This window comes from Pungitius pungitius, chromosome 8, assembly GCF_949316345.1.
Source record: "Pungitius pungitius chromosome 8, fPunPun2.1, whole genome shotgun sequence".
In the NCBI taxonomy this organism is placed as follows: domain Eukaryota; kingdom Metazoa; phylum Chordata; class Actinopteri; order Perciformes; family Gasterosteidae; genus Pungitius; species Pungitius pungitius.
The window spans coordinates 1606625-1622361 of NC_084907.1; the positions used below are offsets into that span (position 1 = coordinate 1606625).

The 15737-nt window shown below is 46.0% G+C and overlaps 1 protein-coding gene across 9 annotated transcripts in view; it reads left to right on the forward strand.

The window, feature by feature from the left end:
- The window catches only part of anks1ab (ankyrin repeat and sterile alpha motif domain containing 1Ab), a 29643-nt gene extending 19568 nt beyond the window's left edge, over positions 1-10075 (forward strand). For 3 of the 9 annotated variants that reach the window (XM_062564130.1, XM_062564129.1, XM_062564131.1), the window contains 10 exons: positions 1165-1272; positions 1864-2034; positions 2900-3037; positions 3233-3304; positions 3488-3571; positions 3660-3797; positions 4274-4450; positions 5539-5637; positions 6476-7036; positions 7997-8985. In XM_062564130.1, the coding sequence (XP_062420114.1) occupies positions 1165-1272; positions 1864-2034; positions 2900-3037; positions 3233-3304; positions 3488-3571; positions 3660-3797; positions 4274-4450; positions 5539-5637; positions 6476-6598 (1110 nt within the window). In that variant the 3' untranslated portion in view covers positions 6599-7036; positions 7997-8985. Of the gene's footprint in view, positions 1-1164; positions 1273-1863; positions 2035-2899; positions 3038-3232; positions 3305-3487; positions 3572-3659; positions 3798-4273; positions 4451-5538; positions 5638-6475; positions 8986-9681 lie in introns of those variants that run through there. The other 6 variants (XM_062564132.1, XM_062564135.1, XM_062564133.1 and 3 more) reach the window with 4 other exon arrangements.
- The last annotated feature ends 5662 nt before the right edge of the window (positions 10076-15737 follow it).

The window sequence follows — 15737 nt, forward strand, 5'->3', positions numbered from 1 at the left end:
AGGGGGGAAGTGGCGGCCATCAGTTTGTGGGGCGTCATCAGCTGTTAGCGTCGTATCGGACGTTAGAGAGAGAGAGAGAGAGAGATCTGCGTCACTCCACTGTAGCAGGAGTCCTGAATGTTACACACAGATCTTTTCCATGTGCACGACGCACAAGGCTGGGGGGAATATAGAATAAAAAGTTAAAAATAAAGTGCACTTGTGAACAGAAAACCATGCTTTACACAACTGACTGACAAATCTGCAGAATCCGGGTTATAAAAAGTCGGGTTGCTCAGGGTTCGTTTCTTTGCACCACGGGAAAAGGAATGAAAGTCTGCAGCTGGACGATAATTCCTATAAGCTGGATGGCCGCTAGACAAAAGGGCATTTTGTGCAAATACACAAAAGATGGTGTTGGCAAAGTGTCAGAAAGCCTCAATCAGCAGCAGCCAAACATCCTGCAGAAAGAGCGCAGAGCTCTCGCATCCTGCTCGGCAGCATGATGTACGACACGCTTTTTACTGTTAATAAAATGCTCTCTTGTTTCACACGCCTCCCGCCAACTGGTCTCCCTGGGATTCCAAACGAGGAAGACGGCACTAGGAAGCCCACCACGAGTTCACTGCCTTCGACTCTCACTTGGAGCCCGTTTGCGCAACATTTGGCAGCAGCCACGTCACTGCGGATGAAACATTAATCACTCGACGTCCACCTTTGCTGGACGAGCAATGAATGTTAATAGCCAATTATGCAAATATAGACCATGAAGATAATGGGTTTTGATGACATAACGTTAACCTGCGGTTCCTCCACGGAGGGTTTTAGCAAAACAAAATGATGTGATATTTGTAAAAGGTTGAATGAGACAAAGACAGATGTGCGTCAGTGCCACAATACTATCAATTAAAAACATTTCACTCGTGCACGTTGCCTCGTTGTCTCGGTGTTGTTGAAGCACCGCGTCCAAAAATGGACGGTGAGTTATAGAGTGTCCCAGGAAGGAGACGGGGCTGTACTCAGAGCTCACGGGCAAAAACAGATTGAGGCTGAATTATTGACGCGAGTCATCCCTCTCTGCCCCCGGGGAGGGGCGCGTTTATCTCCGGGTGATAAATCTCCGGTAGCTCGGTCCAGATGAACGCGCCGCGAAGTCCGTCTCACACTGACGCTGTGCCCCTGCAGGTCATTAAGATCGGTGCCCTGGGCCACAGGAAGAGGATCATCGCCTCGCTGGCCGAGAGGCCCTACGAAGAGGCCCCGTCAAAGTCCCGCCGCCTGTCCCCGATTATGGTACGATGACAGATGTACTCCGTGCACCTCGGCATTCTTCTTGTCTACGACCCGAGAAAACACTGCATAGGCTGAGAATGAGGTTGGGAGTTTTTCTGCTCCTCATATTGAGTGTCAGTGATGCCTGTAAAAGGTTAGAAATGTTATAGTGTTGTATATTTGAATCGACATTGGCAAGGACCCCTCCTATTTTATTTTTCTCACTAAACAACAGTCCAAACAGAGTTTTCTCAACAGGATTCTTTATGTGCCAACATCATTTTGTGAGAAAATGGATCCAGCAGAAATCTAATTTTGGAATAACATTCTTTAATATTATTATGTTCACAAGAGCTAAACACTCAGGGCTGATTTCCCAGGCAGATTAAAAACCGGGCTGAAAAGAACAGAAGAGAACCTCCCTGGTAGAGGATTAAGCTTGGATGTAGATCAGAGAAACCAACCAATCCAGATAGTGCTGTCGAATCATTCATCTGTGCTGTGTGTGTGTGTGTGTGTTTGTGTTTGTGTTTGTGTTTGTGTGTGTGTTTGTGTTTGTGTTTGTGTTTGTGCTTGTACACCCCTTCTGTGTGACCGGGTGGGATCTGGCAGTTCCATGACCTCCTGTCCCAGACCACTTCCCCCCTCAGTCAGATGGACCCGTACACCAGTCGCTCCATGGACATGCTCCTGCCCCTGAGCGAGTCCGACCGGAGGCGGAGAGGAGTTGACCAAGACTGTAGCGTTTCTCTGCGGTCGTATAGCGAGAGGCCGCGCTCCGTAGTGAGTTCCACCTTCTTTCAATCTCCAAAAACGCATCAGGCGTGTTCTCGGTGTTCTTCTCTAGCTGAATGATGGAGGAGGAGGAGGAGGAGGAGTCCAGACGCGTCCGGGGGGTGTCTCTCTCGTCACAAGTGGTCGCTGCGATGCAGAACTGAACCTAAATGTCTGTGGGCGTGTAACTGTAACCAAGAACCATTGGCCTGCCGTACCTTCTATTTTTCAAACTTAATACAGCTGTTTGCGTAATTTCAACATGTTTAATCTGCAGAGATGAACGAGGTAACTCTGCATTCAGCCTTTTTTAACTCGCTCATTAAGATCACTGTATTTTGATATTTTACGGGTAGAATTCGCCAGAAAATAACTGTCAAAAACTGTGTTACATGCTCGTTTCTGAGTCCCTGAACCCAAAGAGAAAACACGGAGCAGCGTCAAAGGAAAGAAAAATGTTACTCGGGATCGATCCGTCCTTCTTTTTCACTGCGGGAGCCGACTCCTGCTGCTCAGGCAGCATTATATTTCAAATCAATACTTTGCATTTTCCTAAATTCTCGGTGGATTATTGCCAGTAGGATATTTGACTCTGACAAGGGATTTAGGAAATAACTTTTAAGGCCCACACTGACCTAAGGGCCCAACCATAGGCATGAATATTCATCATTACACCAGCAAAAAGTACCGAGGTGCTGACCGAGCAAATGTCCCAGCGATCAAGAGTTGAATATTTGCACAAATACGTCTTGAGAAAGAAACCCCGGCCCGACAAGGTCACGAATGCGTCTCATATCACCAGGCCAGCTGCCCCCCCCCCCACCCCTCTCTCTCTCCGTCCCACTCACCAAGTGATCCCTCTGCGTCTCTGCAGGACAGAAAGAGCGAACGGCACAAAGACTCTCGGCTGAACCTGCGGCCGCCGAGTCAGTCCGCCACGTACGCCACGGTGTCCGCCTGGCATCACCAGCCCGAGAAGCTCATCCTGGACTCCTGCGGGTACGAGGCGTCCGTAAGTCACCTTTCTTTTTACCGTCTTTAGCGTGGAAGCAGACATGCGTTGTTTTTTTATGCTTTAATTTAGAACGCAGAAAATTCCCTACTGTCCCCTAAAATGTATATTGATGCTTTTTTTTCTTCAATTGACTTGAGTGCTTCCATCCTGCAGTGTAGTTGACATGTAGAGTGCACTTTGATTCCCTCCTAGTACCTCGGATCAATGGTAATCAGGGATCTACGAGGAATCGAGTCCACACAAGAGGCCTGTGCTAAAATTAGGGTAAGTATTACTTCTAAGCTTTGAGGATTTTTCTTCTATTATCATTGACGTTGATATTTTGGTGAATAACTCGAAAGCAAATGAATAATGAAATGCCAAAGAAACATGCTAACTGGGGCAATTTCTGTTACTACCTTTGTTGTACTGCTGTATATCTCAACTATTGAATGTTGTCCACTGCAGAAGTCAAAGGATGCAAGAAAGGGTCCAGTTGTCATTCTGTCCATCACCTACAGAGGGGTCAAGTTCATTGATGCAGCCACCAAGGTAATGTGTGCGTCTGCACGTATTGCAGCAGGCTCTCTCTGGACTTCCAGGAAGCACTCACACCCCCCCCCATTTCCCTCCCTTTTAGACCATAGTAGCGGAGCATGAGATCAGGAACATCTCGTGCGCCGCCCAGGACCCAGATGACCTCTGCGCCTTTGCTTACATCACCAAGGATCTGAATAGCGGCCACCACTTCTGCCATGTCTTCAGCACTGTGGAAGTGGTGAGTAACCCGTTCTATATTTATAGTTATATATACAGTATATATTGCTGATATATATATATATATATATATATATATTTATATATTTATATACTTTGGAACCTGTGAGTCTCCATCTTCTTCAGAATTTTATGAATTTCTCATTGAATAATTTAGGAATACACATAGTGTGGGATACTGTGTCCAGTATCCCGTAGTTACCGCTGTGTGCAGCGCCCTGTGGACATTGTTCCCTTGATTGACTCGTGGAGTGGTTTGATTGAAGTTGCTCCCCTGCTGTGAATGTAATTTCCATGCACAGGCACAGGTGATTGTTGTAATTTGGAACAGCTTCTATAAAGGTCAAAGCAGGACCAGCGGGTAGTTTCACATAGTTTTAACTGAATTGTGCTTACCAAATATGAATATATTCTAACATACTCTATAATGTGACTTTAGTTAAGATGCACAAAAACCATATACCATCCCTCTCACAGACGCAGACCTACGAGATCATCCTCACACTGGGACAGGCCTTCGAGGTGGCCTATCAGATGGCAATGCAGGCCAGGGCCAGACACTACGTCCCGCCCACATCTCTGAGCCCAGAGGTCATAGAGACCAAAGCCAGCCGCCCGGTTTCTCAGTCATGGAGCAGCATGCGAAGATCAGCAGTGAGTGTCGCTCTGCAGCTCTTTAAACAAAACAAAAGCAATGTTGAGCCTTCATAAATGTCTTTATAATTTAGAGAAAGTACACTGACCTCGTGACCGGCTTTTTCCCCCCCAACAAGCCTCCTACTAAAGGAAGATTTGCCCTCATTAGTCATTACTTTGCTTCCAATTTTATCTCGCCCTCCCCTCAGCTCTGAGCCAATCAGGCGAAGCTTTATTTGTTATTTCGAATGCACATGCAAAATACGACGGACGATCCATTTGACCCCTCTGGGACATTTGGGGGGGGGGCTCAGGCCCCGCTAGTTGGGCCCGTGCGCCGCTCCCTCGCCACTGATGGAGTGTGCACCCTGATCTCAGCGGACTAAGATTCATTCATTTAGAGAGATTCATTTAGCAGTTTTTTTTTTATTTGGATCCCTGGTGAACACACACGTTAAAAGCTTTGCTCGTGTGTGATTCTTTGTGGAGAAACGTAGTTTTAATCAGCTGTTGATTAAATCAACTTAGCGATCAGTCATTTGTATGCGTGTTTGTTGACCAGGAGGACAGCCTTGATGTAAAGGTTAGGCTGAAATATGTGCCTTTTAAACCTTTGTAATATTAGACATAAAGGGGTCTGTGATTTCAGGGGTCGACCGGCGCTGGTTTCTCATTAGTAGCTGTCTAAATGAGCGAATGTTAGCTCCGTTAGTTTGATGAAAATGCTGTCACTGCTGTGGTAGAAATGTACCAAGAGTAAGATGAACACACATGTCGCCTTTCAAAAGTTTGGAATCGCCTGCTACAAACAGCTTGATCTTGGTTCAGTCTGATGGCTGAATACTGGCTGAGAGACACAGAGAACTCTCCAGTCACTGATGAAAGAAATTGGAAGCTTAGCAAAAGGACAAAACAAAAGATTATTTTGGTGCAATTTGCCCCCCCCCCCCCCCCCCCCCCCCCCGAGCTCCAAATATGCGACGAGCCGCTCCTCCTGGATTCCGTCTTGGTCGGTGCGACGCGTTCAAATGCTCTGTCCCTCTATGCTCTCTCGTCTCTTTTTAACGTGTCTTTGTTCTTGTCTTCTTGGTCCTCCTGCCTCCCAGGGAGCCCCTCCGCTCGAATGCCGCTGCTGTCACTGTCACACGTGTACTACCCACCGTCCCTCCTTCCTCCCGTTGCACTCTGTTAGCCCTGGAGTCCAGGTTCTTCTCTTTCCTTTCCTCTATTCAACCTGTAATCACACACATAAACAGACACACACACACACACATCTGCTTACACATCAACCCCCCCCCTCCCTCTTTATTTGTTTTGGTGTCGCGGTGCACTTTGTCTCCTTTGGTTTGGTGCTTCTTTATATTCCAACCATACGCATCCTCCTCGTCCTTTTACTTTCCCATCTCTCATCTTCATCTTCGAGATGCAATTAGCTGAAGTTTTGTGGTTGAACCCCCCCCCCCGCCCCCTCCTCCCAGGGAAGAGAGAGTGTCATGGGGCTGTTGTTGGCTTCATTGTGTCTGTGCGGCTTTGTAAACACGGTGGTTCAAGTGGCTTCTGTCCTTTAAGGAAACTCTTTGTCAAACTGTGCACGTCCTTCATGCGGGGGGAGCTGTTTTTTTTAGTTTGTTTTTTTTCTCGACCATCTCAAAGCCACCTGTGTCTCTCCGTAAACGCGTGTCAATCAGCCTCTGTGTGTCCCGGCTGCTCACATCCTGTCTGTCCGAGCCGCGCCGGTGTGGATCGGCCGCCGTCCCGCCCCCCCGGAGGGCGCAGCGCCGCTTACGGAGGCCGAGGGTGCTTCCTGTCACACGTCGTCCATGTTGTGGATTGAGCCCTGAGTGTCTGTGATTATAACATGATCACTGGACACCCCCCACCCCCCCCCCCTCTCTAATCCACATGCACGTGTGTGGGTGTGGTGTGTGTGTTTGAGCTGAGGACGAGGCAAGGACCTCCGCTGCCGCCCCCCCCCCCGTCTCACGCCCTCCTCTCGTCCCCTTCCCTCCCTCCCTCCTCCCTCCTCCTCCCCCCCCCCGGCAGATCGACCCCCTGGAGATGGACGCAGACATGCAGTCCCTGGGCGGCAGCACCACCTGGCTCTTGGACCAGCGGGACCCCCACAGGCGCCCCGTCAGCACCAAGTACGAGACCACCATATTCTGAGGCCGGATCTCCGCGGGCGCCCCACAGCACCCCATCGTACCCCCGCCCCCCCCTCCCCACCCCTGCATCCCATCCTTTACTTATCTCTCACACACGCACACGTTTATACATGCCAGCCCCGTGCCTTCTCACTGTGATGGTATAGCGTCCCTCAGGGCGGCCGACTCCTGCACCCCCCTTTGCCCCGCCCCCGGCGACCCACACCGACCTGGTTACCCGCCACGACAAACACTCCCGCGGCTCTCCGAAACCCCCCCCCCCCGCCCGCCTCCCCCACAGCCTGTCGCTGCCGCAGCCCATGGCGGAGCCCTGGAGCGGAGGATCATGGACTGATCTTGTTTCAAAATGGCCCCGCTCTCTCAACCAAACTGCCTCTTCCTCCTCATCCTCCTCTTCCTCAACTTGCATCTGCCTCCACATCCCTGATATCTACCAGAGGTTGCATTTTATTATTATTATTATTATTATTTCAAGCCATTGATTAAAGCATCATTTTATTTTCCTTTGTTTCTTGAACTTGAGTGAAATATCAAAAGGGTTCATGCGTTCAACTGTTTAAAGAAAAATGCAACATATCAAAGAAGGGGGCTTATTTGTTATAGTTGGGTGACAGTAATGACGCCACACACCCAACTGCACGGTCAGTGTGGACCTACGGGCAGCAGCAGGCTTATTTAGCAGCTAGCTTAGCCTAGCAGCTAGCTTAGCATAGCGGCGCTTTAAGTGGTCAGTTTGTCACTCATCCCCCTTCTGGTTGAAACGTGGAGTAATTCCTCTGCACATTTCTCCGCTTTGTGTTGTTCTTGTGTTTGTTTTACTTCCAAAGCTAAAAGCTGCCTCCATCGTTATGTAACTGACGGCAGCTAGCGGCCGTTTTGTCTCCGCGGTTAACTTCCGGTTTACTTCCGGGACCGGGAGTAAACAAACGTACGGTATCTTATTTTTTTAATATTTAGTTGCATTAATCTCAGCCACATTAATCGCATAGAAGAATGCATTTATGTTGACAGCCCTAGTGGTTTGTTGACTTTTTTTCAAATTGAGGTTTTCCTTGTTATTAAACAGAAGAAATAAAGTGTTAATTAGTTACCTTTATAAGTGCCGGTAGGATAGAACCAGGATGGTTGTCTCCACATGTCTTTGTGCTAACCCAAGTTAACTAAAGAGTGGTGTTAATTTGTTAATTTTCCATCTTTTGACAAGATAACCAACCATTGAACATATCCTATGAACGCACCTTTTTGATATTGCTCGTGTAGAAGGTTTATTCTGTAATGTAAAAGCATGAATCTTTTTCTTTTCCATTATTTTTATCACTCGTTATTTTAAAATTTCTGAATTGTTTGGTGGTTTTGCCTCAAGACGGTTATTTATTATTTTTTCTTTCTCCATCTTTAGCCTGTCCGGTCTTACCAGGCATCTACCACTGTGAGGCCCTATGAGGAGGCTGCTTTGCTAGCAAGGGATGCAAGACGGACACTTAAATCTATGAAAGACAAAACGCCAACGTGCAGCCAACCACCTGTTCTTTTCTTTCAAAGCATTTGTACAATACTCCAAACCCCACGATGGATCGCTCATGAATCGATCACTGATGTCTGAACTCAAACGGACCAAGGACTCAACCTACCAACACACACACACACACACACACACACACACACGCGCGCACACGCACAGTAGAGGACAACAGCCTTACGTCATTTTGGTTATTTAGGATCGACTGCAGAACCACCCCTCCCCCTTGGCCCCCTGACCGTCCCTAAACACCCCCCCCCCCTCCTCCCCCCCCAACAACTGCACGAGTCCCTCCTGCTTCTAAAGGAAAGAAGACAACACTCCCCCGCTAGGACGCAACGACTGACGATGATGATGAGCGATGACGTCGCTCTTCTGATGGCACAGTTTTTGTCCATTTGTTTAGACAAGTCTCCACTCTGGCCTCTAGACCCCCCCCCCCCCCCCAGCAGTCTCTCAGCCTTCACCGTAGCACCGAGAGACCGCAACTTACTCCTTCTACTTGTCAATATATATACATATATAACACTGTGTTAAAACGTGGCACTATCCCTTTTAATACCTTATTTTCTTTTCGTAAGGTGCAAACTGGATATTTTGTGACTTTTTGATAGACTGATACACCTGATTGAAATACTTTTGGAATGAGCGATAAAGAAGGGGTCAATGAACGACCCCCAGGCAAAAAACAACAACAACAACAACGAAGAGAATTAACAACAGCTCATTAGACTCGCACATTTCCCCACGTAGCATCTTATTATCATGACATGGGTAGGTGTCCATGCGGTTTGCACCAGTGTAGATTTAGGCTCAGTACAAGCAAAGAACCACACTTGAAAATAAAGAACCTCAGTGAAAAGATTGAATTCCACCGCGTGTAAAGCGTCAAATCCCAAGTGTTGCTCTGGCGTGTGTTTGTCACGCCGAGAACATGACGCCGTTTAAAAGGAGAATTTCCTTTGTGCACTGTAACTCAAAAAATGCTCGTCGTGGAGTCGTCACATATCTGTTGTCCCCCCCCCCTCGCCCCCCCCCCCTCCAGCACTGTGCTACCTGCTGTGCGTGCCCCATGTTGTGTGTCCTCATGAGAGTCACATCACTGTCCTTGTTTGTGCGCGCTGCAGGAGATGTGAGGTATCGAGTGCCGGGGGGGGGGGGGGGGGGGGGTGACCGTGGCTGTGTGCCGTTGCCACTTTGGTTCTGACTGGTCGCTGACGATGCACGTCGGCGGCGTCTTTCCTTTGGCGTGCTCTCCGCAGCCTTTGATCCGCACCGCGGCGACGTGTCTCTTCGTCTCTTCGTCACCCATCCGCCATGCAGCGCTTCTTATGTTCCCTCCCTCCCCTCTTGGTTACATCCCAGCGGTCCCTCCTCATCCCTCCACCCCAACACGTGGGTTCTTTCCATTTTGTGTGTCACCAAGACAACCTGCTCCAGTACGGATGCATAATAGAAAAGCATTACACTTTGATGAGCAGCAGCTATTTGCAGCGAGTATTGGTGGCATGATTTTGGCTGTGCATGTACCGGTCTCTTTTAACGTTGGTGTTTTCCTTGTGTAGCTCACCCCAGCGTTCAAGTTCCCGGACACCAAGCTGTGAGTTGAAGGGGGAAGCAGGCCGTGCGAGTGCGTTGAGTTGTAGCGGGCAGAGAGGTAGAGACGTCTCGTGCATTTAAGATCTCGCTCTGTACGTCCCGCTCTCCCCCCCCCGATACGAAACCCGGACATCACGGGCTAAACAGGACCCGCGTGTCCCTCCCGTCCCGAGAGGTCAGTCAGGTTAAAGTCCTGACCTCCATGTGACTTTCTGACCCCCGTCATGAACGTACTGCGTTGTTTAGTGCGCCGAAGAGCATAAATGACGACGACCATCAAGGAGCATTTCTATTGATTCAGGTCCATTGACGTTGTGAAGGTTTAATCCCGAATGCAACCAAGTGTAGAGAAAAAAATAACTAAACTACCAGCATACAATGCTTTAGACGGAGCACAGTTGCTCAATGAAAATGTGATTCTGTTAAAAATCTCAAAGCAATATTACATTGATGAACAAAATGTTTTATGGTCAAAAAGAAAATCACAGATACGTAACACCAGCTGTCTGATCTTTAAGTGACAAATATAACAACACGGTAAAGATATCTTGTACAAAATCAGTGTTTCCCTGCTGTGGAGATTAATGGACGCTGCCATTTATGTACCAACCAAATTTATGTGTGCACCATTTAATATATTACATTTCAGTCAGAGCGTCGGAGAGAAACACGGACAGTAAAATACTGCGGCTCCATTTCCAGAATGGTCCAGAACTCTTTCCACCACGTGTATTAAAAATACAGTTTCACATTACTTTCTTAAATAATGTTACTTTCTATCACATTATATTTTTGTATAAAATAACTCGTTGGTGTTTCTTTTTGTGTGTGTATAAGATTATGCAACATTTCTGGCTACTTGTATTAATGAATCAGAGTTTGAGAAACTCCTTAAAATCGATTTCATGCCGCAGCAGACTGCAAATTGTTTTTAGTCATGTGGTAAGATTTATTGAGCATTCTGGAAATTCCTAGTTATTAAACAGTCCTTATTGTTAAAGGTGTTTTCCAAAAAAATTGCCAAGGATGTTACGTTTCCTGAAACGATGGCGTTCCCTGCAGCTTCACCCCCGAGGCTCCGGTGGTTGGACTCTTCTGCGTTAACTTCTAACCCTGTGTGTATTTTGGGTGACATTCAAGGTGTCCGTTGGTGTAATTACTTCCGTACGGTATGAAGATATGCTCTCCGAGTCGTGAAACTTGCTTGTGTTAAGTTAATATATTTTTATTTATCAAGCTGACCAGTTTTGAAGTGAGTGATCTGTTGCGTTCTGTTTGAACTTTGTTTTTGCAGCGTAGTTGTTATACGTGTATGGAATACACAATTATAATAACTAAGCAGTTAATACGTTACAGGTGTGTCTAGTAATCATTTACCCAGAATTCTGATTAAAATCCATCAAGGCCTCACAGAATGTTGGTAGCCGTATTTCTTTTGTTTGTACATGGCTGCTCAGAAGTAGAAAATGTCTTCATTTGTATTTGTTTTAAACACTAATCTTGACTGCAGGGAAACATTGAGAATATTGTTGGTTTATAATCGAAAGGTGCAAAACGAAGAAGATGAAAAAGTGCACTTTGTCTTTGGGAAATGATACGTGGACATCTATCGATTTAACCAGCTACATATTAAAACTAATATACGTATGATTTAGAATCTTTGGTACTTTATTTCCGATCAGTGTGTTTGACGCGACTCTTTTCATTAGCATTCATTTTGTTTCCCACTGTTTGTTTTCCTGATGTGTTTTGCTCTCAAATGTGAGGTGAAGACGCACTGATGCCATAACAATGAATCTGCCTTCTGTTTTTCACCTTTTGCTTTGTTTAAAACACCTTTAAAAAAAAAAAGAATATAATAGACAACTTAAAAAAAAAATGTAAAGGCCTTTTCCCTCAAACGTATTTACACGGCGGCGACGCATCCAGAGCTTGAAGAAGGAGCCGAAGACGCTTCGGTTGAAGTGGACGACGCGCCCAAAGGCCCCCCCCAGCTCGCCCTGCGGCGCGGCCCGGAGGAAGCCCTGGACTCTGTCTCCTGTGTTCGATCCAGAGAGGGACGAGGGGGGGGGAGGGGGGAGGGAGAGAGGTCGGCTCACTCGATGACATTTTAACGCATGTTCTCTCCTGCAGATTAAAATATACTACCAAATACCGCATTATTCTGTGACTACTTCGACAATCAGTTGAGAATAAGCCCAAATCCCTCTGGTTCCTGCTTCTGAATGTGAAGATCTTCTGCTTTTTGATGGAAAGCACGAGAGCCACAGTTTTGATTTGGACTGGACAAAGGTACCGGGCGGATTAACCAGTAAAATAAGCAAGGGCATGTCCATTGAAAATGGTGCATCTCGACCAGCATTCTTTTACAGCACACTTCTATAGGAAATAAAAAGCCCCGGCAGCGCCCCCTTCAGGTCGGCTTCCCTGCAGCACCACAAACCGGCACTCAGACACTCAGACACACACACACACACTACCGGCAGGTATCATTAGATGTGTGTTAAGGTACCGGCCCTTTAATTTAAATTAAACAAACAGTGACACTGTGAATCATCGTGAGTTCTGGTGTCTCTAGTGGAATCAAAGCTGACCTTCCTGATCCACATTTGGGATTTGATTCTCTCTCCTCAAGGTGCCGTGTGTCAAACGTGTTTATTTCTTCCGGGATTTATTCTCCACTCAGCTGAGGAGGACCCTCAGACTGGTTTAGCTCCATAGGGGAGTCGGTATGGATCCTCTCAATTCACACGCGGGCATCAGCACACATGTCGAAAAAAGTGAAATAAGGATCACAGCATAAAAGTAGTGAAATCAACTAGGGCTTTATTAAAAATGCCATTATATGACTTTACTTGACCTGCAATTCTATTATAACGGTATGGAACGGTTGTGGATTCCAGCCTGAGAATCTATGAGAATTGAGGTTGGATTCAAAAGCATCAAGAGGTGTTTGGTGGAACAGTGCAGGGAGATAGCAGGAAGGCTGAAGTGTGGAGGATCCTCAGTTCAAACCTGCTCTCTCAGAAGGAGGGTTTGGTTGCAGTCAGGGCTTCAAACTGTAAACTATGAAACAGTTTTGAGGTTTAGTAAACAATCCCAAGGTCTAATATGAGAAACGGACACAATGAGGCATGTGCTTGAATAGCACAGGGGAACAACTGAAGGGCTGCAGGCTCCAACCTGGTGTCTGAGGTTGTGGGTTCATGCCCCTTCATGCAGACATCACTTCTTCTTTGAAACAGTTTTGAGGTTTGAGTAGCAGTCTCAAGGTTAAATACGAGAAACAAAAATGTAATTTGTCCATGGTGAGGTAGTGCAGCACAAGAGCTGAGGAGCTACTGGTTTGAGCCTTTGGCTTTACTTCAGGTTTGAGTAGCAATCCGAAGGTTAAATACAACAAACAAAGGCTTGGTTAGTGTGTGGAGAAGTAGCACAGCGGAAGAGCTGCTGACATAAGCCCCTGCACTGCACTTGAAGGTTGTGGGTTCAAGCCCAGGTGTTGAAAAAGCATTTAAAAAGATTTTTGAGGTTTAACTCACATGCTCAAGGTTAAATAGGAGAATCAAAGTTGCCAAAATGTGACCAGGACTGGTAGTGTAGGGGTGCAAGCTAGAGCCCAGAAGCCTCTGTGAGCGCCGCCAGTGGGTTCAAATCCCGCTCCTGCCAAGTCTTGAGCACACTACCGCGGAGGTAGTAGTGGGGGCATTGTCCCCACTGGTTGTTTCAGAGAGGTGAACCCTGGGGGTTATGCAGAAACACAAGGCGCGTTCACTTGGTTATGATGGCATTGTCAAGAATGATGAAGAATCTTTTGAATGATGAATTGAATTTGATGTTAATTGCTTTGCTTTAGCTTTTAGCACTTATTAGCCATGCTACTATAGGGTTCCACCTTTTTGACGGGAGAGAAGGCCGGATGAGTCAGTAAAGATGAGCAGATGTGTCTCATTCAGTGGTCACACTGACATGAAACTTATTACAGCCTCTGAGGGCATTTTTCAAGACAATCACATGTTTGTCTACTTCAGGGCATCCTGTGGACAACCTTAAACTGACAGTCTGGCACAGGGTGTAGATTTGTTTACCCTTTTTCGTCCATCCACCCTGCAATTCTCTGTTACATTCAAATTCAACTCACTTGTGCCTTTACCAATGCAGGAAGGATGAACAGCATGGTTGATCCTCCAAGATGCACCAATCCGTCTCTGGGGCAATATCCCATTATGATTTTTTATAAATGTCAGTTACCCAAAACTAAAAAAGGATTTAGGAAGAGCCACCATGTCCCTTGAGGGTTGAACCCAGATAAGGTTTAAAGTACAGAAATTTGGGGCATTTGGCATTAGTGACAGGGACGTGTAGGTTGCTCCATCTAAGATCATTCCAGTCATGTCATGGGAAAAAAATATTGTGAAAAAAGTCAAAATATGTAGGGTCAAAAAATGTCACAGAAAAGATTTTTTTAAATAATTAATAATAATTATAAAAAAATATATGTAAGGTCAATATATATATAAAATAATATATATATATTATTAGGGCCGGGACTCGATTAAAAATATGAATCTAATTAGAGGCTTTGTAATTAATTAATCAAAATGAATCACATTTTAATTGCATAAATATTTGACCTGAGAACAGTGAGAAGTAATTTTTTTCACATGGATTTTTATTTTTGTTTGTCAGCGGACAAGTGTAGAAATAGCATATTTAGAAATATAGTACTTTCAGAAATTCAGGTAGCCTATAGGTAAGTAGACCTTGTGTAAACTATGTTTTTTTAAGTAGACCAATACTTTCAAGTACATTCAGAACATTGGTTATTTTTTCAGACGTGGACTTAGTTACTCTCGTCCTTAAACCAGTCATCTGGTGCAGTGTGGGTTGGGTGTGGGTCCTTGTACGTCCACGCTAGCTGCTAGTTGTGTTGCGTTGAGGTGATACTTGAGGCTCGATGTGAATTCCTTGTTGCACAGCTTGCACACAACCACGCTCTTATCGACGCTTCCATCCGTGTGTTTATTATAAGATTTCCCATTCACGGGGCCACCCGACACGGTCTCGTAAGCGTCTTCGTTCATGTTCACTGTGGTTTGTTGTTGTCTGAAGTCATGAACGCTAGTTGGTGCTCCAGTTTAATCGGTCCGCCCGAAACTCATCCAGTGAGAAACGTTCCGTGGTGCAAAAAATAAGTGTAAAAATGCGTAAAAAATGTTTAATGTGTTTTTTTTTGTGTAATTAATTAATCTTAATTCACATTGTAATTAATTAATCGTAATTAACGCGCTAAAGTCCCGGCCCTAATTTATACATTTAGAAAGAGAGTCCTGCGACTGGTAGAATTAATAAGGGTTGTTAATGACTTCAGGGTCTCTCTGGTTTATATTGAATAAAAGGACATTTTAATGCTTGCTGCATTCTATTACAGCTTTAGAGCGTAAACAGGCCTCGGCCATCACATGCTGCTCCTCCACATTTATCCACCAATCACCCGGCTGGGCTTCTCTTGGATAGAAAGAATGAGGTTAGCCGGATCCGTTCGGACAGGTTGGTTGTCCCCTGTCACCTCCATCAGTGTCCCCTACGAGGACCATACCTGTTCCCCATGACAGCCGGCGCAAGCATCCCCAAGTCCTCCTCTTACCTGGCGTGACTGGCCTCCAGCAGGGCAGCGAGGGCCCGCCGGAGTCTACCTACAAACCCCTGCAGGGCGAAGACGGCGTCCCCGCACTGAGCGTGGGTCAGGAGCAGCACCGACGCCTCCAGCACCATCATCTGGAGCCTTGGAAACATTGTAGCTTTACTAATTGGATAAATAATGGAAAACATTCATCCGATTGTATAAAATTGTACATGGAAAATAGTTGTGAATAATGGATACATTATTAAAACCCATAAATTGTTAAAGTTAAAGCTAAAGTTGACCTAATGGATCAAACATAACTAAAAGGAACAAACATGAATGCTAAATTGTTGTCTAAAGTAAATGAATAAATAATAACTAGCTAAAAGTGAAAAG